Source organism: Colias croceus, chromosome 6 (assembly GCF_905220415.1).
Source record: "Colias croceus chromosome 6, ilColCroc2.1".
In the NCBI taxonomy this organism is placed as follows: Eukaryota; Metazoa; Arthropoda; class Insecta; order Lepidoptera; family Pieridae; genus Colias; species Colias croceus.
In genome coordinates this window covers 5,769,396-5,795,654 of record NC_059542.1, presented here as the reverse complement: position 1 = coordinate 5,795,654, position 26,259 = coordinate 5,769,396, and the positions used below count along the sequence as shown (strand labels likewise).

Genomic DNA, 26,259 nt, shown 5'->3' with positions numbered 1-26,259 from the left:
AAGTTAAGTTTTGTATCGAATATCTCTAGGATTATTAAAAGTCAATCCGAAACCGAAAAGGTGAAAAATAATATTCGATTGTATTTCTAGATGAAGGTAATCAAGCGTTGCAAGAGTTCCTAGCGGCTCGCAATCCGAAGCAACAACACTCGTCAACTTTGGAATCGTATTTAATTAAACCGATTCAGCGAATACTTAAATATCCGCTATTACTTCAACAACTCCGAAATTTGACTGATGTCAATTCTGAAGAACATCTTCATTTAGTTGGTGAGTTGTTGTGTTTGTCAATAACCAATACCTACATACATTGCTTTTTGAAAATTTAGTTTGTATACAAACTTTTCAATGTACTTAATATATATTTGAGTATATATATTTATGAGTATATATATTAAGCATAATATCTGAATATCTTATAATATCATACATACATTATAATATCTTTAATAATTATTAATTTTATGATAAAACAGAGGCTCTGAAAGGAATGGAAAAGGTTGCTGAACACATCAATGAAATGCAACGAATACATGAGGAATACGGTGCTATATTTGATCACTTATTTAGACAACATCAAAAGTCTTGTAAGCAACCCATAGATCTAAGTCCCGGTAAGTCTTGAATTAAATTTTTTAATTAACTTTAGGTTAATTGTTCCAGTTATTTCAATAAAACTTTTTTTTTCAGGTGATTTGTTATATTATGGAGGAGTAGAATGGTTAAATATATCAGACTTTTTAGGAAAAATTAAAAAAGGTTTAGAGTTACACGCTATGTGTTTTGTATTTAAATCCGCCGTTGTCTTCCTCTGCAAAGAAAGACTGAGACAGAAGAAAAAGTTGATGGTAAGTTACAACTAGGTATAGTAGATGAAAATCGTGATCATAATTTCAAATTTTGTTATTTAAAGAAATTAAGGAAGTAACTTATGATTAAAACACGACGCATTCATTATTCAATTCAGACACAACACAATTAAATCCGTCCGTAATCACATTAAAATTTAATTTGATTAACATTGTAGGGTGTTTCGTCAAAGAACAATTCGAACGAGGTAGAAATAATTAGATATCAAGTACTGATCCCGGTGACCGAGGTGCAAGTTCGCGCTTCTTCCGCCAAGGACATGGACAGCCACTTCCTGTGGGAGCTCATACACTTGCGCAGTCAGCTGCAGCGACGCTCGGAGAAAGTCTACGTGCTGTCTAATAGGTTTGTGGGCTTTATCTTATTTTTTACAGAGCATAAAGAGATAATTGGATATTTAAAAAAATAAAAGGAATTATATGACAACTTGGTTTTTCTTTTCTTTGCTCTAAAGTTTCAATAATTAAATTTGAGCTTTTGGGGTAGGTAGAAAAGCTTCTTTTATTTCTGAAAACAGAGCAATTTGTAAATTTCGTCTAGATAAATTAAAGCTAAGAGTCGAATCAAATCATTCCATCCACATTGCGAATAGGCAACACACGAATCAGACATGAGCGTAACAACAATTCACAGCACGGCGGACTTCCGCAACGCGTTCCTGAAGACGATCCGGCAGATCATCCGCGAGTCTGTGCGCAACATGTCGCTGCCGAGCGCGCGGCCCGCGCCCGCCCCGCCGCGCGCCCCGCACCCGCACGCGCACACCACGCACACGCTCGACCGCCCCAAGCAGCAGGTGAGTGAGTGGCGTACACGCTCGACCGCCCCAAGCAATAGGAGAGTTAGTGGCGTACACGCTCGACCGGCACAAGCAACAGGTGAGTCAGCGTCGTACACGCTCGACCGCCCCAAGCAATAGGTGAGTTAGAATCGTACACGCTCGACCGGTACAAGCAACAGATGAGTTAGCGTGTGCGCTACTTACAATACTGTCTACCGCGCTCTGCGAGTCGTTCGGTCAATACACGAATACTTATTACTTACTCCACACTGCGCTCTATGAGTCGTGCACGTTCGACCGTCCCAAGCAGCAGGTGAATCTAGCTAGAATACTATATAGCATGCTTTACGAGTATTGTATTACTGTACAAGCTGCTCGACCCCGCGACGCTCGACCGCCCCGAGCAATAGTTGAGCTAGCGCGTTAGCTCGAACATTTATTACATGCAGCAGTACGTGTGTATTGTATACTTTTGTTGAAATTTTCCATTTTTGGTGAATGTCTACCCCACTACGGGTGCGTGCACTTGTGTGCGGTAGTGGGAACAATGCTAACTCGTACGCTGCGTACACGCTCGACCGGCACAAGGATGAGTGAGTGTGAGCGCTACTTAAAAATTTGCGATTTGCGACTCACACACTACAAAGTGAGTGTGTGCGCTGATTGAAACGTACGGCGTACCACGCATTGTGATTTTTGTGAGACGAGTCACATTCACGACCGAAGCATGTTTTCTAGTTACTGGTTAACTATTTGCATCGTGACTGAATGCTGTTGTTCAGACTCGTTTATTGAGACACTCTTAATAATAACATTGTAGAGAAATTAAACGTTATTATTTTTATTTGTTTCATTGAATGTCCAAATTATTTATGTTTAGATATTAAGGTAAATGATATAGGTAACTTGTTTCATTTTACTGAATGAACACTGATGAGTTAGATACTCGAGAAGTTTTTGTTTTATATTTAGATATTTCATAGGTTGAAGTCTATCCTTTTTTAGACACATCAAAATTAAATTACTCGGTATTCATGTTAGAATTAATGTGATGACGTCGTTTTGAGATTTTTCATCGGAAGAACAATTCCGACGACGTTGAAATTATTACTTACTCATCAAAAATAAATTCTGGTAACCAAGGTACCGGTACCAGGCATTTACAATTTAATTTAGGCGAAATATGCATGACTAAATCATACTTTCATAATTTCGTGAAATAACTTTTTTAGGTAATTTGAACGCTATCAGGATGATATTTCCATTTTATATTAACGTTTCCCAATTACCTTATTGGCGAGTAGGTAAATATAACAAAATCTGCGGTTATTTGTACACTACTATTCTAATTTAATGGACGCCATAACAATTCTCGTGAAACATGTATTAGTTATTGAATTTCACTAATAACAGCCATTACCATCCACTGATTTCTCACCTTCATTCACACCTTTTGCTACTCTCCTTATACAAAGATAAAATAATGCCAACTTAAAAGCTAAATTGATAATAACATTAAAACGATCGTAACTTCGTAAAATATTTAACATCAATAAAATGTTTACAATTGACGTCTTTTTTCCTTATTTATATTTTTTATTTTCGTTTAGTTAACAATAATGTTAATGAACGCGCTAACACTAGATACCCATTCATAGAACTGTACTACAAAACTATTCTATGACATGTTCAATGAAAACTACAATATAAATAAATCTTGAAATTCAAAGACTGAACACCTGATTCAAATGTTATTCACCCTTTTGGTATTTAATTTAATAAATGTAAAATACTAATTTATAATCAAAAGACAAGCAAATACTGATTTATGAATAAATTAAATATCCTAAAGCGGTGTATGGTTGCGGATTAGTGACATCATATTAGCCTAAATACCAGTAAGCATGCCGCTCAAGTAATTTCCATTCTACTATACGAGTAATATCACGACACTAACAACATTAATTAAATTCATAATGCTCTAGAAGTCTAGACATATTCATTATAATTACCTACTCTTAATCACATAAATTCTAAATTGGTCTCCTAACATATTTATACTAAGTCCTAGATATTTTTTCGACACCGTTATTTTAAACAAATGTCGTACAGTTATACATATTTATACAGCCACAAGATTTTTTAATTATGATTTTTGGTTGGATCTTGTCATTAGTTTAAAAATAACTTTTCTCTTGGTCAATGAGCCCACTTCTTAGTTAACTTGTTATTAACTTTTGAGTGCCTTATGACCAAAATAAATTTAATATCCTTCACGAACTGACTTCTTCAATGTACACTCAGCCTAACTTTACATTTCTAATTAAAATTTGGATTAAAACGAATATTTGAGTGGAATTTCTAGAGACCAAAACTAAGTATTAACTAAGTATTAAATTTTAAAAGTAAATAGAAAACAGGTTTTTCAATAATTTAAAATTCGAGAATAGACGTCGAGAATATACCTTCCATTGAAATCTTTTGATTTCCTTTTCTACAATGTAATAAACAGCAGGTTTAAATACGGGAAATTCAATTTTCTGGAATTAGGTCACTACGAAGGCTAGTGATATTAAAGCGACGGTCTGACGATCTAAATCTTATTTTCTTCTCGTAGTCCCGTAGTCTCGAAGGTAACTATTATAATACTACTTTAATCTAAAATGTTTCAAAGCACCGTAGACGGACAAGCTTGAACGAATTATGCTACTTTAGATATTGAAATGAAGAAAATCAAACAATTAAATCATCAGTACAATTATCAACCTATTTCTAAATTTTATAACGGAAATTGACACATTGAGGAAAATTATCAATAGAGAGCAGATAGATAGGTATGATATCAACTCTTAATAATCTCGAACACGAGATTTTGTAAGTTACCGATATTTCTCGATTAATGATAATTTTTACTTCCTAATGTAAAAAATGTGATCGATAATTTTTACTTCCTAATGTAAAAAAGTTGAACAGAGATATTACCTTGAACGGGGAGGTATTGCATCCTACTGAGTCTACTGTATTTCTAGGGTTAACATTGGATGAGAAACTACAGTGGGGAGCCCATGTCAACACCGCTGCAGGTAAGCTCAGTTCAGCTGCATATGCAGTCCGAAAAATAAGGCATCTCACCGATGAAGATACGGCTAGATTGGTTTATTTCAGCTACTTTCATAGCATTATGTCCTATGGAATTCTACTGTGGGGCAAGGCTGCAGATATAGAAACTATATTTATCTTACAGAAAAGAGCCATTCGCTCTATATATAATTTACGTGCTCGGGACTCACTAAGAGATCATTTTAAGAATACTGGTATCCTTACTGTACCATCACAGTATATATTTAATAATATTTTGCATGTTCACAAAAACGCCGACTTACACACAAGAGTAGGAGATAGACACGATTATGGCACAAGGAACAGGAATAGAATTGAAATGCCATTTTTCCGATTAGCTAAAGTTAAAAATTCATTTATGGGTCAAGGTATACGCTTATACAATAGAATTCCTCTCAATATTAAAGAGTTTAGTAATTCTAAATTTAAAACTTATATAAAAAATGTACTAGTTCAGAGAGCGTACTACAGTATTCAGGAATATATGGACGATAAAGACCCATGGAGGGTTGTCGCGTAAAAACCACAGGACAGTTCTTTGGCATATTATGATATATTATGTATAAGTTAGATATAAGTTACATATTATGTAATATTGACATGATTTTAAAGAGCAACTATGGAGTTTCTTGCCGATTCTTCTCCATAGATACTGCTTTCCGAATCGGTGGTAAATGTTAAAAATACTTATGTAATGACGATTCGAAAGTGCTACTAAATAGTAGTCTAATTGAATAAATAAATGTTTGAGTTTGAGTTTGAGTTTGAATGTTCCGTGTTAAATTTTTTGAACTGAAAGTAAACTTTAATTTACAAGGGACTGTTCTAATGAAATTTTTATGTCGTTTTAGATACATGTAAAAAGAGAGAAATTAATTAACTGTTTTATTTATTCAGGTTCAGGTCATGCAAGGATCGCAAACACTAGGGAAAACAAAGAAGCCAAAAACATCGGGACAGCGATTGTCTGCCGGAAACATAGAGGTATAATTGATATTTTTTTTTTTTAATTAGTTAAAAAGATATAATATTATGATTGTAAAAAATATTATTTTTATTACTTATTTTAAAATAAAATATTTAAATATTATTACTTATTTTACCTAGGTCGGTAATTTGTCCCGAGAAAATTCTCAAGATGCAGAGGATGTTCCACAAGAAATTGACGATCAATCGTTCAGGCAAAGAAGCAAAACTATGGGTGAGGCCGCAGGTATTATTAAATAACTAGGTACATAAGTCCGTTTGCAATAATACTTTTAAAATGTGGCTAATTTAAATTTTGAAATATTATTTCTTCCACTAAAAATATATTTATCTTATACATAATAATATGGAATAAGCTAAAACTGTATATGCCCGTGAAAAGGCCCAGAGAGCGCGGGCGCGGACCGCGGGCCGGGCGCGGAGAGCGGCGCGGAGAAGGGCGAGGCGGGCTCCAAGTCGGAGGGCGAGGACGAGCCGCCGCCGCCGCCCGCCAAGCGAGGGTTAGGCCGCACTCCCAACCACCTCACTCTCAGGTACCAACATATGTATGGGTCACACACGCACCTACACCCATTGGAACTCACTGGTTTTGATTCGACGCCAAATTGCCGTAGGTTCGCTCGACACTACTCATACATATGTCGCCGCATACCATCCGTATACCCATTAGTGTAGCTCACGGATTCAGTCCAACGGCTAGCTCGCACTGCACTTCATCAGACACCCACATATATGGGTACCAAACTGAACTGGTCCTTGCACAATAAGAATCGTTTATTAAGTCTCATACATATGGATAGGATTTTTTTTATATTCATCTCATCGAAGGTGAAATAAAAGTATGCTGCACTTTAATTACAGTTCACAAGAACATTAATATGTATATAGTATGAAACATTGCACATCCACACCATGTCTCAAAATCCATAATTTATGTGAAAAATGAATGTTAGATATTTTTGCATCCAGTATATCAGAAATGATTTGTATAAAATGAATGTTTAGTGTTAATTTCGAGCATCTTAATGTATGTATTATAAAATTTAGCAATAGAACATATAATCATCGTTGATATAATATATGTATTTTAATATCAATGTACTTATTTTAGTGTTTACAGAACTAGGCATAGACTGCAAAATGTACTACGTAAAGAATTCAAATTAACTTCGTAATCACTATGATTCCAGCACGACATCAACTCTGAGCGCGGGCAGCACGGGCAGCCAGGCGCGGCTGATCCAGTCGTCGCACCAGCCCGCGCAGTACCAGCCCACGATGGTCAAGGAGCTAGGTAAGCAAGAGTCGCAGTCGCTCAAGTCGTCGCCCGAGCGGCGCTCGCGGGTCGCGCGCTCGGGCAGCGGCAGCGACCTGCCGCGCGTCGTCGTCTGCAAGTCGCCCAACAAGTCGCCCAACAAGTCGAGCCTCAAGTCGAGCAAGTCGCCGGGCCGCTCGCCGCGCGCCGCGCTCGACCGCGCCAAGTCGCCCAGCGTGGATAAGGCGCGCTCGCCGCAGCAGAGCTTCGACGGCGGCAAGGCCCCGCGTGGCGGCATCATGAAGTCCCGCGAGAGCAGCGTCGACCGCGCCCGCTCGCCCAAGCCGGCGCCCAAGAAGGGCATCATGCGCACCCCGCAGGCGAGCTTCGATAGATCCCCCTGTAAATCGCCAAACGTCAGTCGTCGTTCGTCCAAGTCGAGCGGCGAGAAACTGGCCAGACTGGGCACGAATTCGTTGGATAGAATCACCCACTACTCTCAGCTGGCGAAGGTCGAGGATAAAGCTATCAAAATGGGCATCGTCGTGTCCAAGTCGACGGAATCCATCGCCAAAGCGATCGAGCACCCCACGTGCGTCGAGTGCTACCTGTCCGGGAAGAAACAGAGCAAGACCTCCTAGCATAAGGGGAAGGGCAAGTACCCGAAGAGCCGCAAAAAGTCAATGATGCCTCAGTCCATCCTCACGTCGTCGGACCGCAGCAGCGTGGAGACTCTGGACGGCGTCGCGCTCGAGCGGTACTGCCCTTCGGCCCGGCACTGCAACAACGCTGACTTCGATCAGATTCATGTTTAACTTCGCTCGTTTATTTTCGTTCATTCGTTTCGTCTATGGAAGGAAGCGACGTCGCTCTTACGGGAGCCGCCGCTCTATTGAATCGACTGGTTATAATGGAATTGATTAGAGGAGAATAAGAAAATGTACTGTTTAAATTAATGTTACCGTCTAATTTATTTTCACTGCATTCACGATTGTTCCGAATATACATTAATAATCTAAATATAGCGTAGAAACGAACTAAAACACCAATATATTATATAATGTAGTAGACTATTCCTAACACCAATGAAATGTTACTACTCGTTCCCTACCAGTAATTTTACTAAGGTTCAAATAACGTATACGTGAAATGTTAGCCTGTACTCGAAATCCATGTCGAAAGGGTACTTTATTACCACTGCACCTCAACGGAGATGAAATATTACCACACGATTGTGACGTAGTAGTAATTAATAGTTTTTAATTAAATAGTATAAGATATATAATATTTGAAACTTTAATCATAGAATCCAAGTGCTAAGTGTTATAATATAATGGCTGTGGAATCGAACTGACGTGTAATCCTTAATCGACTATTATTATTGTACTATTAAAAACTTTCCCTTGAGATCATTTATTATTTTATTGATTTTATAATATTTGTAAGTATATAAATTCAGTATAATTATAATATCTTCTTACTTAACCATGAATTTATAAGTAACCTACCATTAATTATTAAGTCTTCCATTTATCAAAACATAATAATAATTATTTTAATAATTTATTATGTTCCTGCTCAATTTAGAATTAAGTTGAAATACTTATTTTCACTATCATCTTTATCCTGTTATATTTTTAATACTTTTTAATGAGAAAATAATTGTATATTATTGTTAACACGTTTATTGTTGTGAACATTATTTGGACCTTATTTGAGCTATTATGAAAAGAAAAATCTAAAAAAAAATCTTATCGTAATCAAATAGTGGTAGAGCATAATATTTAACAATCTATGAGTACTTTACGTAATGCTATAATGCAATATTATAATAATATCATAGCTATTCAATGGTAACCTATCGTATTAAATCATATTAATGTACTATTCTATTATGATACTAGTAAAAATACGTAAATAAAATTTAATGAATCAAAATTGTATGACACAATTACGTAAATCTCTGTAAGTAACCTTTAATACTAGACATTAGCACCTGCACGGATATCTATTGTAAGTTTTTCTCGATGTCGCACTCACCGTCTATTGGTTTAACTTGGTAAGAGTTAATAAAAAAATAAATAAACACGCACTTCAAAAATATGCATTTATTCTTAACGCTTTAGCCACATAGTGTTATAAGTTTTTAAAATCGTTTCAAAAAGTATCTCCGAAGTTTTACTTGAATGTTCGATGATAATGTTGACGAACGGAACCTAACGCCAATTAATCAGTTTAGCGTAATTTCAATTTCTTTTCTAAGTAAAGTGTTGTCGGGTGAACGCTTGTAAGCTTATAGACCCACCGCAGGCGGCGAAACGCGGTTGTCGGGCGGGCGAGACGCACAATCGCGTTTCGGCCAATGCGGTCTGGCCGCTAGTACCGCAACTGTGTTAGCGAACCTGCCGCGTCCGCGTCGCCGAAGCGAAGAGCGATCAGTTTGCAATTTTTATCGAAAGTCTCACGTCGATCGCACGTTCCGCGCATTTAAAACTCGAAAGGTTCGCCACCACAGCTCGACGACAACATTCATCAAACATTCAACTCTTTTCGCGATTCCGCCGGGCCCTGGATACTATGTTGCGATTCTAAATTGACACGAACGAACGAATGAACTCGAAGAGTGTAAAAGAGTTCGGTGTTTGGTGTGTTGTAGGATCGCCGGTGTGGAAACCGCGCGACGTGTTGAGCGAGGCGGGCGGGGGCGGCGCGGGGGGCGCGGGAGCTGCGGGGAGTGCGGGGGGCACGCCCACCACGCTGCCGCGCTCGCAGCGCCCCGCGCCGCGCGCCGCGCACCTGTCCGCCAGCCGCAAGTCGCTCGCGCCGGACCACAGGCACTAGCGCGCCGCGCCACGCCACGCCACGCCACGCCACGCCACACCACGCCACACCACGCCACACCATGCCACGCCACACGTCACACCGCTCCGCACTCGCGACTCGCGGCGACGCTTCCACTCGCTCATCACACCTAACGTCTCACTCGACATCTCATTGAAAACTTAACACGTTTTGATAGCGATAGAGCGAGTTTCAATACATAATGTTGACGACACACCCACGTCTATGTTGGACCATCGATCTCATGTATCTTAGATTGGTAGTGTTCCTGCCTACCCTACATAATTTACGATGTATGAAAGCAGGTATAAAAATGCCATTGCCACTGCCACTCTTCTAAAATAATGAAATTCTAAAATAACGGAAGGGATGAGCGCATTATACGTATGTACCGACGATCGATAATCTATGTGATAGTGTATGTTCGCTTTAGCACTGTGAATCTAAGATTTGTGTCTTTTACTCGACCTCAACTTGCAAAAAAATGTAAATAATTTTTTTTCTATTTATGATAAAAATCCATGCATATTTTACGCGTCATTTACTCTGGCACGTTTTATAAAATTGGATAAACAGGAGATGAATGAATAAAAACTTGTTTACATTTTTTTGTAAACTAACCTGAAAATACTTCGCATTATACCTAAGTAGATTTATGAACACGAATGTACACGAACATAACAAAAGTTATTAAAAAAAGTTTTGTAAATAACCATCCCTCTAAAACACAATATAATACGAAATTATTGTATGCTTACCGATTTCATTTCAAGTGATAAATAAAATCAACCAAAACCTCGATGCTATAGGTATTTTAAATTCCGTGAATACAAATTTCTTCGGAATGAATTTTCACTTTTATTTATTTTTCAGTATATCGTATAAGACATATGCTACAAATAAATAGTGTAGAATATAATGAAAACCCTAAATAGTGAACGCCGCGGTCACCATTAAAATTAAATTTAAAAATTGTAACTTCATCAAAAGTACCTATTTATTAAACTATAAATTTCGGTTAAGATCTGCACATTATTTATAAAATTTATCCAATATGGCAATGGATAATAATGATAAATAGTAACTACATATTAGAAAAATAATAATACATAGTATAACCAATAGAGACAATTTTAGCTTTATTAAACAAGGTCTTTGACTGTGGCGTAGGTACATACCTACAGGATACATAACTCCATTTCAGGTAATGTTTATTATTTTACACATATTGCTTGCGATTGTGTTTTAAAACTGAAATTATTGCAATAATGTTGTACAATAGTGTATTTGTGAAAAATGCTTGCTAAAGATTTTGTATTGCATTTACGAATCGTCTTTTAATGAAGCGTCGATGGAGCGAAAATACTATGATAACAAATTGACAAAAGAGTCATGTGTATATAAATAAATTAATAAATATGGTTAAATTTTAATCTCCCTTAAAATTATATTAATCCTAAGCGCTGGTGCGTGCGTTGTCTGTACAACACACATTTCTCATAGGTGACTCGATATTTGTATTTAGAACTTGGGAGCTGTGCAAAGTTAAATATTTTTATTTGTTTTTAATTATTATTATTGAAAAGACAAACAGATTTTTAATATTGTGTGCTGAATACTAATGCGTTTTAATGTTGTTGTCTAAATTGCATAAAATTACAAATACACAGTTGAATCGCGGCATATTTTTGTTTTTAACACAAATGCTTTAAAACTTTGAGAAATAAGTAATAATTATTAAATAAATACATGTATTCACTTCCGACAACTTTGTATATATGATATATTAAACTGAGAACAATGATAATTTCTCATTGCCAATGGTGAGAAATATTGTTGTACAAGGTGGCATTATTCTGCGCAAGACACACATTATTATTTTGGACTTTATGACCGTTACGTACATTCCGTACCCAGGCCAAGACTGTATTCAGTAATTTTGTCTTCGAGCAGTAGTGAAACGTGTATTCTTCTGAAATTTGTTACGCCTAATAATAATAAGATAAACATAGCATTAAAATATTTGTGTACACTTGGCACAGTGGAATTTTATACTTTAATTCGTTTTACATTATGTATATTGAATCAAATAAAAAACAGGCAATATTATTATTAACACGTAAAGTTGTTTTTTTTTTATTCACAGCTTATATACCTAGGATTGTGATTTTTATAAGTGAAAATCTGTTTTTGTTATAAATAAACGAGATCGAGATGATAACAATTGTGCAATGAATTGCCGTTAGTACGATATAAAATACAATATGTAATTTTAATTGAATATAATATTTAATGAATAGATATTTTAACTTCTGTGCCAAACTAGATATCCCCTCATCCTGTGCTTCGTAAAATATATTATCTACTGTTAACGTTATAGCTATTGAAATATATCGTGGGAGTAGTTAGCTATAATCTACTTGTGTTTTATTTCACATTGGCAATACATCTCACTATAGTTCGAAATGCACTTACCCTATGGAAAAGTACATTAGGTAGTTTTGATAATAATTTCTCTTCGTGATCAAATTCGAAAGTTCTATCATAGGCTAGGTAATTGACGTCACATGTATTGGTTACTTATGATTTCCTCGATGACAGATAGCGGTAATGTTATTTATATTGTTGTTTGGTTAACACATAAATATTAAATTAAAAATATATTTTAAAACCATGATAAGAAGGTGGAAGAGTTGAAAGAGTCATGTATGGAAAAATATAATAGTTAATTGTTTGCGTATGAAATATTTTAAATTATATGTAAAATCCTTTTAACTAAATAGTTACCTAATAAAAAAACAACTCTTAGCCGTATTTATACAAAATATACGTGTTTTGAATGTCGTGGAATAATATAATCTAGGCAGGATTGATTTACAGGAAGGAGCAATAGTAAACTAGTGATACCCTGTATTGAATAAAATTATCAGAAATACACGCACAAAATTATTTTAATTTTCCCTTTAATTACGAAATTATTTAGTACATGATATACGTACAAGTTACTACATATCACCGGTTAACGACGAGACCACACTTATCATGGTTTTGAAATTATATTTTCTAAAAATGTTTTACGGTGTGTACTTTTGAAATTTATTGTACATTGATACTGTGTAGATATTGTAATTATTTATAATTCACACACGAATATGTACGTGGTTACTGCATTTATATTTTAAATTTATGTATTGGTTCAAATTTATTTGTGATTTATTGAAATAAAACCTGTTTATTAATATACATATGTTAAAATATTCGAATTTAATAATTACGAACTTATACAACCAATTTATAGATATTGTTATACTAAGAAAATATAATTAATAAAGTAAATAAATATAAATGAAATGTGAAATGATGATGAGCTGATTAATTGCGATTGTATTTCATACTTCAATGACATTTAAAGTAAAGTAGGAAAATGAATGAATATTTAGAAAGACTTACTGAAGTAAAATACGAAGTATCGATGTTATATTAAGTATCATGATTTTATGTATTTTTGTTTCGATATTATAATTTAAATTATAATAGCAAAATAATTATAAAATAATATCTTCCTCTATTAAGAAAAAATGATATCATTGGTGTTATAATTATAGTAATGCTAAGTCACGACATCCTAATAGCTACGTTGTTAATTTATTTGCATCTATCACTGTTTTATTTCATTTTAGTTTTACTTTATAAAGTGCATTAATTCATGTAAGCATATTAATAAAATGGTTGTGCAATCTGATAAATATGTGTTAATAATTTAGTTATGAATTAGTTGTTTGATAAGTTCCTTTCTCCATTCAATTGCCTAAATTGAAAGTGCCTTTACGTGCTTGGGGAAACAGAAGCCATGTCACTGGGCGTACGGAGTCGTGACTTGCTTTACTAATTAATAATTAATATAATTTATTTATAAATCTAAAATAATTTATTTGAGTAGTTCGAGAAATAATATGTTACAATAATGTGTTTCCAAATTTTAATTATTAGTATCTTTGTTGAATTTTGTGACACGTATAAGAATTACTTTTTATTGCTTACAAATAAAATAAATGATATCTGTGAATTTGTTGTTTTACTTTCCTCATTTTCAGCTATTGCATTTCATTTCGTTGTGATAAAACATTAAATATACTTAGTTATTTAATTCCAATACATTACATTTAATTTTTACAATTTTACAAACAAACAAGTTTCGGTAGAGTGACAGTAATAAAACGAAACTACGACAAAAAATGGCGCTGAAAAAGTATACCTAAAACATTTTTTTTGAGAGATTTTCAGAATACTGAACTGAACAAAGTTGTTAATGTAGTTGCAAGTAAATGGACACAGTAGACTCTATTAAGATGCCTTCGTTGTAAATTAACAATAATATCTTACAACTATTCAAGTATGCAATACTCCACTATGTAGAGATAAATTTTCATGTTTGGAAAACCGCAGTCACACGTTGTAAAAGTGCTACGTTAGATAGGTAGGTAACGTGTGACTACGCGTTTCCTCAAAATCATAACCCTCCTTTTGCTTTGCCGTAGTCGAGTAAAAATACCTGTCGCCTTATTTGAGTATGCCAATCTTTTACATATACCTATTATGCTATAATAATAAATAAATTTAATAATTCATACGAAAGTTACCAGTTGGTATGACAATTGTATGAATGTATTTTGTTAGTTACCTACAGAATCACACTAAAACAACTGAACGGATTTTGGTGAACTTTACATTGATAAATTTCAGACAATCTGTCGAAATACTAATAAGGAAAACCAACCATTATTCATTTCAAATTGACAGTGTAGCTTTCTTGTTAAGCATGCTATTTTAAATCTTTACCTATGTATGTAATATTATAAAGCTGAAGAGTTTGTTTGTTTTTATGAACGCTCTAATCTCAGGAACTACTGATTCGATTTTAAAAATTCTTTCAGGGAAGGCTATAGGCTCATCATCACGCTAAAACCAACAGGAGCGGAGCAATGCGGGTAAAACCGTACAGCACAGCATATTAAAATTGCAATTTATGCATTTTTGGGTGAATTACAAATAAAAGAAAACTTTCAAGTTAATTTATTTAATCCGTACATTTCGAAACAAAACATTTAGTTCGTCTTCGAACTGAGACATTACAAAACTTTATTGGCTCTAATTTTATTTAAAAGGTGTTCAATTAAAGCAAATAACTTCTATTTACAGTGATATTAATAAATATAATGTAGATTAAAATCAACATGATTTTTAACATAAACTAAAGATTAAATTAGAATTTGTATTGTTTTATTTTCATTCTGTTTAATTGCCAATTGGACAAAAATCATGTCATGAAAATAAACCATGTATATAAATGTATATAATCATAAGAATTCTTCACATGATTAGAGTTTTGGAAATGATATCAATAATGGACAACATACCAAATTAAACCTAATGGTAGACAAGATTCTAGGATAGGATAAGGGAAGCTCTATATAATTAAATAGAACACTTAGTATAATTTAATTACATAATTTCTGTACCTACATACTTCTACAGTATAAATTATAAATTCCCTAAGATTTAAATAAATAACAATAGAACTATCTAAAGAGATGTATATTGTATATACATTAGATTATCATGTGGCACAAACTACCGTTATTTCATAATATGTTTTAAAATGTGACTCGATCTGAACCTTAAAACTGTAATAAAACAATCTTTATTTTTAATTCTAAAATCTGACAGTAAGAACTACTAAATTAAAATACATCAAGATAAGTGCTTGATAATTATTGTACTATTTATCTTAGTGTTTAATGAAATAAAGGTTAGTAATGATGTTAAAATATATAGTTGTAGCATTATAATAGTTGCGTAAACTTCATCTAGTTTTAATGTTTCCCGGGTAAACAAGTCTGTAGGTACGCTCTAGATTTTCGAAATATCCATGCTATACTAGACTGAAACTCATATTTCGACCCGAGGTTAATCTCAAAAATCCTATTTGTAACAGTAAGTAATGCAATATCTACTAGACCCAGGAGGCGGATTATAAAATTAATTAATAATAAAAATTTGAAATGTAATATTTGCATACAAACATTTTAAAACTACACGTATCCTATTCAGAAATAATAAACAACAACAAATTGCTCTAACAAGGTACCTACTAATTTCAAGAAAATAAAACATAGTGTATATTTAAAAATAAAACTTTTATATTAAGTATTACGTAAGCTAGTGTTTCTTAAAATTTAACGCACACAACGATTATAATATACGAATGATTGTTGTAGAATAAATAATAATATAACATTAAATATGATTATCACATCTACTGACTAAGAAAATATTTACTAAAAAGAAATAAATTTATCACACTAACATGGTGTCTCATCAAACTTAGACTAGAATAATTATTTGATCTACATTTATCATTTATTATATTAGTTACATAAGGCACTCCAATTCTGTTTTATAGAAAGAGGTTGTAAGTTCTAACACTCGGTATTCCACAAAAACGAAGACTCTTGGAAGTTTTTGCTTGCTTATTGGATATTTATTTAATTATAATAGGTAAATGATAACAAGCCAAAAAGAAGATTAATTGCAATTTGCTAAGAACTAATTAAGTCTCGTATACAAAGCGTATTTTCAAAGATGAAAATGTTAATTGAAAAAAAAGAGCAGATTGAATGGATTAATTTTATTAGATCAAACGTTATGTATTGATATTTTTTTTCTATTTATTATCGTTTGTTTCATTTCATCACGTTTAAGGCATTGTTTATGATTTTTGTATAAAATACTAAATAGATTTAAATATGCTGAATCTAAGTACTTATTTTTAAACATGTAATATTAGACGGTTACCTTTATATTTTAACTAATAAAACAAATTGTAACTGTGTTATGAAATTAGTTATATCAAAGAGACTAAGGGAAATCTAAATGTACTGTCAAAATATTTTTCAAATTTCTAATTTGTTGTTACTAATAATTTAGCCATGATCTAAGTATAATATTAACGTGTTTATTCTAAAATCAAAATTTATAGTTTATTGATAATTCTACGAATGTTTTGATTGTGAACAATAAAGCGCTACCCGTTATAAAAAGCACAAATGCGAAGAAAAGCTATAGAAAATGACAGTTAATGATAGTTAAAATATATTAGACGGCCAATATAAAAGAAGATCGTATCATGATAGCTACTCTTTAAATTTTGGACCCTTATTTTTTAATTAAAAAGCCATTCCTTATTATAAGGATTAAAATTTTGACTAGCTAAGTTTCCAGGGGTATGGTTTATTGTTGGTAATAAATTTTCCATGTTGAATTCCGCGCGACGTCATTGAAGCCCCGACTACCACAAAACAATGAACTTCGCTGAAATGTGAAGTTATAAATGCAAATCTTTAATTTAGAATTTCGATACATATATTCTATTGAAATGACCCTGATTTATTATTTCAATAAATCTTGTAAGAGGAAAATGCACTTTAACTGTAGCAAATACATCATATATGTTTAGAGCAACTTTTATGGTTATTTTACAGTTCTTTTTTATTATATTAAATATTTCTGATTATTATTATTATATAAAGTATTATGCATTAGATTATCTAGCGACAATATTATTAATCTCTATAAATTTTGTAAAATTTCCTGATTGTTTAAAATTTGCTATTCGTTGAGCTTATTGCGTAGAGATGACTTACGCGACAGGTCATGTATATTTTTCTAAACTTTGGTCCCTATAATTACTATTGTAAATAATAAATTTATGATATCTGTAACGATGGAACGGGGCGGGGGACGCCGCGCGACCAGCGGCTGACTTCGCCGATTCAAGGCACATTGATTTATGATTCTCATTCTTACTACATTTTTGCTTTATAATTTGCAATATCTAAATAATAAGAAATATCCCATATCCAACCTCCATACTAACGATGTAATTCTTCTAAAACCAATTAAATGAAATGATCAATATTAATATTCATTATGTAATATAATCTATCCTCATCCTAAGTCAGTATATAAATTAAATTAATGTCACATCGCTATTATATTATTCTTTTTCTCGTACACATTTAACTATATTTTATCACATAACTAGTTCGACGACATCGAATATAATATATCAATGACGTTGATTTTCGCTTTGGCAACGTGGTGGTCGAACCGAAAGTTGTTCATTTTCCTAAGGGTGATATCACCCAAAAATTACCTAGGGCGAAAACATCACTTTCGTTAAAAATTGTCTTCGCATTTAATTTCTCTAGTTGCGGGTGGAGCCCATTGCGATTCGGGCGACCCGTCCCATTCATTGAAAGGTTCATAGACGAAATTATCACACGATTCGTCAGGTTCGTGCGTAATTTCAGTGCGGCTGAATGCTTCTGCAAATTTGCCTATTTCAGTGGAGCCGAACGCTTGCTGGAAGGCCGGCAGCGGCACCACGGGCGGCCGCGTCTCTGCGGGCGGCGAGCGGGGCTTAGCGCTGGGGGTCTCGCGGACCGGCTGCGGAAAATCTGCCGATGGTGTGTTCTGTATTGGGAAATCATTGCCACTACCACTCTTGCAGCTTTTCTCGTAGTTCGATTGATCGTATACTGGATACGGAGTTGAACGTCCTTCGTGTGCCGCGCTATGATTTTGAGAGTTCTGAAATATACCCGTGTGTTTTTAATTCACTTGACAACCAAACCAAATAAATCTTTAATATATATAAATCTTTAATATATATAAATCTCGTGTCACAATGTTTGTCCTCAATGGACTCCTAAACCACTTAACCGATTATAATAAAATTCGCACACCATGTGCAGTTCGATCCAACTTGAGAGATAGGATAGTTTAAATCTCAAATCGTTTTAGAGAAAGCGGGCAAAGCCGCGGGCGGTAAGCTAGTATCTTAATATATTATTAGTACTATGGTTATACTTAATTTAATAACATTAACAATGAAAGTAAAACAAACCTTCATAAGTCGGCAGTCCGGTCCATACCGCATAGGTTCTCGTGAACACATATTGTTGGGAACACGAGAAGACCACATTCCACCGTTGGTGCCGTTCCATCCGTTCCCTGCTAGAACACCCATCTGGAAACATTCCATTATGCATGACTCTAACATAACACTGAAACAAAGTGAATGAACTAATGTTAGATAAGTAATGTTGAAAATATACCTGATAGTGTGACCACATTTGCGGCTCGCAGTAAGCGTGCCCGCGACTGTTCATCCCACATTCTAGCGGTGGCTGAAATGTCACAAAAGTACTATAAAGCGATTTATATGTTATTGACTATGCAACTAGTTGCATAACATGGCTATTTGTTATTGATTACTGTAATGAATGTAAACATTTGTAAAGTATTTCGTCTTTTAATATTACTAATGCAAAAATTACTTTGGTAATTGAAACAAAATTCTATAGCCTACAAATTAAGGGATCATATAAATTAGTAAACATGACACACATTAATAAATATTCCTTATAATAAAATATATAGTTATAGTAAACGTTTCTTAATCCTAACACATCCTAAAGTTAATTAATTTTTATTTAACTATCCTACTTCTACCAATAAAAATAAGTGAATGAATTAGATATTCAAATGACCGTGAGAATGCTCATAGTAAAATATAACTACGATAATTTTACATCATTAGAGAGCCGATAGAAATTGCAAGACTACTTTCAACGTATCGATTAAGCTACGACCTACGAATGACGTAGCGGCACTGACGCGCTACATCAAGTAGGTATCCATACTATATTAATATTATTAATGCGAAAGTAACTCTGTCTGTCTGTCTGTTACTCAATCACGCCTAAACTACTGAACCAATTTTCATGAAATTTGGTATGGAGATATTTTGATACCCGAGAAAGGACATAGGCTACTTTTTATCCCGGAAAAATGACGCAATCCCGGAAATCCCACGGGAACGGGAACTATGCGGGTTCTTCTTTGACTGCGCGGGCGAAGCCGTGGGCGGAAACCTAGTATGTTATAATATTATGATCAATGGTAATAACTTACTATAGTAACGTCTTTATTTATCTCGATATTTGAATTAAAATATATTTTAGCTTGCTGAAAGTAATAAATAATAAATATATATCAAAAAGATATCAAAATTAATATTTTAAAATACTTAACTTTAAAAGTTGTCTCGTTATAAAAGTGTAAAAATTGAACGATTTTTTATTATATATACTGTTTATGTATCTAGTTATTATTCCGTATTAGGTGTAATATTTAATCTAGACGTTTTTGAAACATTTAAGGGTAACCTTACAGCTTCGATCGCGTTGATATCTGAATATCCTTGGAAGTGATCGGTACATATCTGATATCTCACTATGCAATATAGAGAAATATTCAAATACATTCTTGTAATATATTTGTAAGAGAAATAAAGATTTTGGTATTAAATATGGTGTATGTGTTATTTAAAAATGTTTTTGGTATTCCATGCTTGCATTTGTTGTTTTGTCTTTTGTAGAAAACTTTCCTGATTGGCTTTGGCCTTTGACCATTAATTTTAGTGATTTTAGTCTGCTTTATTTGTTACTAGCTGCTCCGCGCGGTTTCACCCCCGTGGCTCCACTCCTGTTGCCCGTAGCGTGATGAAATATAGCCTATAACCTTCCTCGATAAATGGGCTATCTAATACCGAAAGGATTTTTCAAATCGAACCAGTAGTTCCCGAGATAAGTGCGTTCAAACAAACAAACAAACAAACAAACAAACAATCAAACAAACAAACTCTTCAGCTTTATAATATTAGTATAGATTTGACGTATATTTTTTGTTAATTAAAAACGAATGCATAATGTAAACGCTGTATTGTTCTTTTATTTATAACATCTTTTTTTAAATATTCATAATATAAAATCTTTATATAATTGACTTTTTTACTTAGAAAATCTTTGAAGCCAAACTAAACGTTAACATTCAACCAGGATCAAATTGGCGCCCTAGTTGTTTAGAAATCAATAGCGCTAATCGCAATTCTACTAAGGTTTTTCGAGCGTACTTGCTTCTGTTAATTATTCATTACTGATTCTAACAAAAACATTCATCAAGCTAACGTTTATATCAGAATAATTTGGATATGAAGTACTAAGTAAGGAGTCTTTCTTTAAGTTTTAAGTTCAACCGGAAGGAATCTTTATTTAGATAAATACTTCTCGTTAATCGATTTCTGTAAATTAAAAAATATACCGGCTGAATTGATAACCTCTTCTTTTTTATGAAGATGGTTAAAAAATATATATTTACGTAGGCCAATATAAATTATTTAATTGGCTTTATAAATAATATATTGACTGTGGATATCTCACATTAAATCATAGGAAATACATATAGCGTAATGATTACTTTTATAATATCATAATTTTAGACTTTGTTTCTTATAAAAAAATAATTTAGTTGAGAAAAATCACAATCATGTCATATCAATCATTCATAATTACCAACTTAAAGTACTTTGTAATATTACACACTCTAAATAAACTAGGATAATAAATTTCTCTATATACTTCTTTCAAATGCTACGTTAGATTTCTAGCCACGTTTAAATTGATATGAAGCACTTTCATAAGACGTTAGAGGTATCGCAAGATTCCCTTTTGTTATGACGTAATGCTGTGCGCGATATGTAGCAGGTTGTATATAAGATAAGGTATAGGTGGAGTGGGGAGCGCGGCGCGATCGATCCTCACTCCCTCTGCACTTCTGCGTTGCAGTTACTGCATCCGTCATCTTACACCTACATAATCCCTACATGCTACTCTGCCATGATTTTATGTACCAGCCTGCTGTCACGAAACTTTTATTTGGCTGTATAGATTATCTTTCGCAGATGTTTTAATGGAGGCCTGTTTTAAATTATTATGGTTTGGGTTATTATTTTAGGAAATACTTTTTTTTAGGAAACCTTTGTATTGTATTTTAAAATGTAGAAAATAAATAAATTTTGGTTGAACGCTACGCTTTAACATTTCACCGTAGCTATATCCGTAGCGGTTTTAAAACCAATTATTTGATTGGCTATTTATGATTTATCCTTTACACTTTATTAAAACCAATCTATTAATGTAGACGCTATGCATTGCGACTTATGGGCGCTTATTAAGCGCTACTTTGAAAAATGGCTGAAAATCGTCGGTGTGCGGGTACGTGAAGTAGTGGCGGGAGATTTGCAGGCTAACTATCGAGCGGCGAGCGGCGAGCGGCGCGAAACCACGTGACTTATCGATCAGCGCGCCCACGACACTCGGAAAAATCAACCGCTGACAGCTTTCATGGGCCACCGCCGTCACCCCGCTCGCCCCCGGCGCCCTCATTAGCGCTTTTGTGCCGCTCACTTGTCTCATAATCTGACGCTATAAAACTGCCAAACATGTACACCTAGCGTAGCCTAATTTTACATAAGGAACCGAGAAATTTTCATACACAAATCAAGAACAAATTTCAAAACTATTTTAATTCATAATACATTCAGCATAAACTAATCCCCAAGAAGTCAATGACCGAAGCGCGCAAACTTATCCACTTTTGAACTTGTTTCCAGACAGTCGACTGACCCTTAATCGGTAAAAAGTACCCATACCGTAAAGTTTTGAAAACGTTCATTGTTAGATAAATATGAACTTTACGCGCGGTGCGTACGATTGATAACAGAGGGTATTAAAAGAGGGTGGTTTTGCAACGTGGACGTAGGAATGTAGACAGTCCTCTGACACTGACCTACATATTTCAAACAGACGCCTCGTAATTCGTTAACATTTTGTTCGCTATTTAGATAATTATTTCATTTTAACAAAATGTAACTTTTATGTTATCATGCATATTCATTCTTAAAATGTAGGTACTTATCAACAGTCTAGTATATTTGCATTGTTTATTTTAAAGTTATAAAACTTTTAAATGGCTCTACATTTATTTCAAAAAATTATTTACTAGTTTTACAAGTAAACATTGGTCATTCGCAACTAACTGTTCGCCGCAAATACTAAGCAAACAAATAGTAAAGTCTTGGTGACTCGAAGAATTCATTCAGAAATCAGAGCCATTTCCGACTAACTTGAATGTATGAACGAAATTTACTTGACAGCCACTTTCACTAGCCGGTTATAGCATGAACAAAAATACACGCGGAATTTAATTTTAGCATCCCGACACTGGCGGTTTATATTGTCGGATGCAAGTTGCACAGTTCGGGTTTATAACATAATTATAGATGACCTTGACGTGAATCCATGAACTGATAAAGTTGTACAATTCACTAGAATATTTTTAACTTTAACCACAGAATACATAATGCTTTAACCAAATTGTGCTTTAAAATTACATCTGTAAGCGTTTTTATGACACATTTATGGAATAAATGAAATAGTAGAGTTTCTATGTTACGGAGTTATTAATGAATAATTAATTAGATAGCTATTTAAAAAAATATTGCAATTCAATTCTAAAAATTTCATGATTTATTTAAAAACAATTTTGAAGTAAGTATATGGCTACGAAAATTGACAATATAGCTTGAACTCTGTAACGTACTCCACCCTGCTGACAGGGAGATCCATACTGGTTTTGTTTCACGACGACTTTTTTTTCTTTTGTGGAATTGAAGCGAAGCGAGGGATGCTGACACTATATTAGCTGTTACCCGCTACGTTACTTTAGACCCCTACATCTTTTGCAATGTCTACCTTTTAAAATTACACATCTGTCAGACATAATATAAGCAACCTTTATAACCTTGAGTTCATATTTTTCTTAACTTTTATTCAGAAATATTTATATTTAACTAAATAATACTTATAGTGGATTGTGGGTTGTAAATGTGATAAATAAAAATAGTTTTATCTATGAATGTTTCATCATATTTTTCTGAAAGTAATAGTATCTTACCGTATGTGCGACTGGGAAATGCTGCAAAGTGGGGTGAGCGCGTTGTTCCCTCCGTGTGAGCGCTCGCCGCGCACGTGCGTCTTTCAGCGCATATGCACCGTAATCTAACAAAATAAATATAACTTTAAAATAATAAATTTGAATGTCTAAACTCTTTGAATGAAGAATAATTAATGCAGGAATTCAAAACTAACGAAAATGAACTAACGTTTCTATTTAGAAAATCCTCCATCAAATCTTAGTTATTTCAATAATGAAATATTTTATTGAGAGGATTGTTGCAATGATGAGTTTTGTTCTCTTAAAATTCACTAAGTACTATCATGGACCCAATAAATATCTAGATTATATTCGTCCATGGTACTATAGAATTTTTAAGTCACACTTGGCCAATCAAATATATTTCATTTTGTTAACATAATGCATGAAGCATACTAAGTATACTATAAAATCTGGCAAGGACCCATTCATTTATATTGAAGCTGAAGGAAATGCTAAAATTTAAATACAAATTGTTTACAATTGTATTCAATTACCCGTCAAAAATGCCATCTGCATATTCACAATATTATTATCATAAATTATTATGGTATAGAAATATAGATATATATGAAATGCTCCCTCTGTCGCTGTGTGAAAATAAAGTATTTGCAAAGAGCGGATGTAAAACTAAAGTTTTAGAAATTACTTCTTAAATAAATAGAGTTATCAAAATAATTTGAAACAGACAAAAGCTGTTCATCGGGTTGCTTTTGTAGTATTATTTATCAGCATCAGTGCAAAATTTTCAATTATACTAAGCGTGCACGTTTTCGTGTTCACGTAGTATACGAGTATATCGGTAAAGTTGTAGGCGGGATGCGACGCGAGCGGCGAGCGTCAGCAGGCCGGTCAATATGTAGAGTGGCGGTGCGCCGTGCGAGGCGCGAGGCGCGAGGCGCGGGCAATCAATCGGCGCGCGGACCACCTGTGGAGCTGCCTCCCGCCCGCCGCATCGACACGTGACGTCGACGCCGAGATATCCGCCCAAACGTAAACATTAATTCTTACTTCATTCTTCATTGTTCCGAATGTCGCGACGCGCGTGCGGTATCCGGTATTGGTAAACAAACTTTACAACGCAACCGCATGCACCGATAAACGTACACAATACATAAGTACCATCGATATTTATAATTCAATTATACTCAAGGAATTAGTGGTTGAGAAATTGATTTTCTTCGTCGGATTTTATGACTATCTCATAACTCACTTACACAACTGTAACGCACATATCTATGCTAAGTTTCATTATGATAAAATGTTATCTTATTACAAATGTTTATGTATGCTTTTTAACTTAATATAAATTGTTAAAACCTTACAATCCTTACATATTAATTAACATATTTGCGTCATATTAAAACTGAAAACTCCTTCGAATAAGTTTAATTTAACTTTATAAGTTTAAATTAATTTTTTATCACAGTGAAACACAATTACAATAGACCCATAAGATGATCACTATAATATAATAGAACTAGCTTTCCACCCGCGGCTTCACCCGCTTTATCTAAAATCTAGAATTATATACCTTCCTCTGAAATCACTATCTATTAAGAAAAACCGCATCAAAATCCGTTGCGTAGTTTTAAAGATTTATGCATACAAAGGGACATAGAAAACGACTTTGTTTTAGGTATACTATGTAGTGATAAGGTCTATTTATGTTTTTTTTTATACCTAACATAATTGGATATGCGGTAATCTTAAATAGGTACTATTGATTATATAAATAAAAGAAATGCACCATAGCTTGCAGTTTTAAATTTGGTGGTTTATAAGAGCATATTATTATGGCAGCTGACATGAAGTTTCATTTAATGGCATTTGACTACTAAGACTGTTTACAATACCAACCAGTAGGCATAACATGATCAGCGTGATGCATCGGGTGCTGCGGGTAGTCATAGCGATAGTAGCGCGCGTAGTCGTGCGCGTGAGGATAGTACGAGTGCGGATAGGGCACGTACGGCGTCGGCGGGTACCCGTGGCGATAGTCCCAGCCTGCGCCCGCGCCGTACTGCGCCTGCCCGCGGTACTCTCCGTAGTTGCAACAATCCATCCTGACCCGCGCCTACGCAGCAGGCAGCGCTCCCGGCCATGCTCGCCCGCATCCGCACGCGTTTACCCGCATCGCACTTTCGAGCTTTTTAACTATTTGCAAAAATTAGTACAGCATCGCTACATCATATAAACTCCGCTCAGATTCATAACTTTTTAAAAGTTCAAACAGATCGATGTCCGTCGACTGCAATAATTGATATCGAGTTCGAACGCAGTTTCGCGGCGGGAAACGATCGCGGGTGAGACGTTAGTTAGCAAAAAGAGGTCGTTCGAGTTTGCCGGCGTCGACGAGAGATTCGTCGAGTGAGGGTCGGGGGCGGGCGGCGCGCGGGGGAGGGGGCTACGCCCGCTCGCCGGCGGCTCGGCGCAGCGCGCCGCT

General features: G+C 34.5%; 2 protein-coding genes across 5 annotated transcripts in view; one reads left to right on the top strand and one right to left on the bottom strand.

Moving 5' to 3' along the window:
- LOC123692206 overlaps nt 1–10,656 on the top strand; it is an 87,113-nt gene extending 76,457 nt beyond the window's left edge. For 2 of the 4 annotated variants that reach the window (XM_045636904.1, XM_045636903.1), the window contains 9 exons: nt 91–270; nt 477–614; nt 691–848; nt 1,028–1,215; nt 1,504–1,666; nt 5,669–5,755; nt 5,879–5,984; nt 6,141–6,291; nt 6,949–9,795. In XM_045636904.1, coding sequence (XP_045492860.1) covers nt 91–270; nt 477–614; nt 691–848; nt 1,028–1,215; nt 1,504–1,666; nt 5,669–5,755; nt 5,879–5,984; nt 6,141–6,291; nt 6,949–7,654 — 1,877 coding nt within the window. In that variant the 3' untranslated portion in view covers nt 7,655–9,795. Of the gene's footprint in view, nt 1–90; nt 271–476; nt 615–690; nt 849–1,027; nt 1,216–1,503; nt 1,667–5,668; nt 5,756–5,878; nt 5,985–6,140; nt 6,292–6,948 lie in introns of all 4 variants that reach the window. The other 2 variants (XM_045636907.1, XM_045636906.1) reach the window with 2 other exon arrangements.
- Nucleotides 10,657–14,944: 4,288 nt separating this feature from the next.
- On the bottom strand, nt 14,945–26,259 carry LOC123692820. The gene is made up of 5 exons (XM_045637614.1): nt 25,674–26,259; nt 23,775–23,878; nt 19,034–19,105; nt 18,823–18,945; nt 14,945–18,506 (listed from the first exon to the last, which is right to left on the bottom strand). Exons 1-5 carry the CDS (start codon nt 25,876–25,878, stop codon nt 18,093–18,095), a joined length of 918 nt encoding a protein of 305 aa, XP_045493570.1. The 5' UTR covers nt 25,879–26,259; the 3' UTR covers nt 14,945–18,092.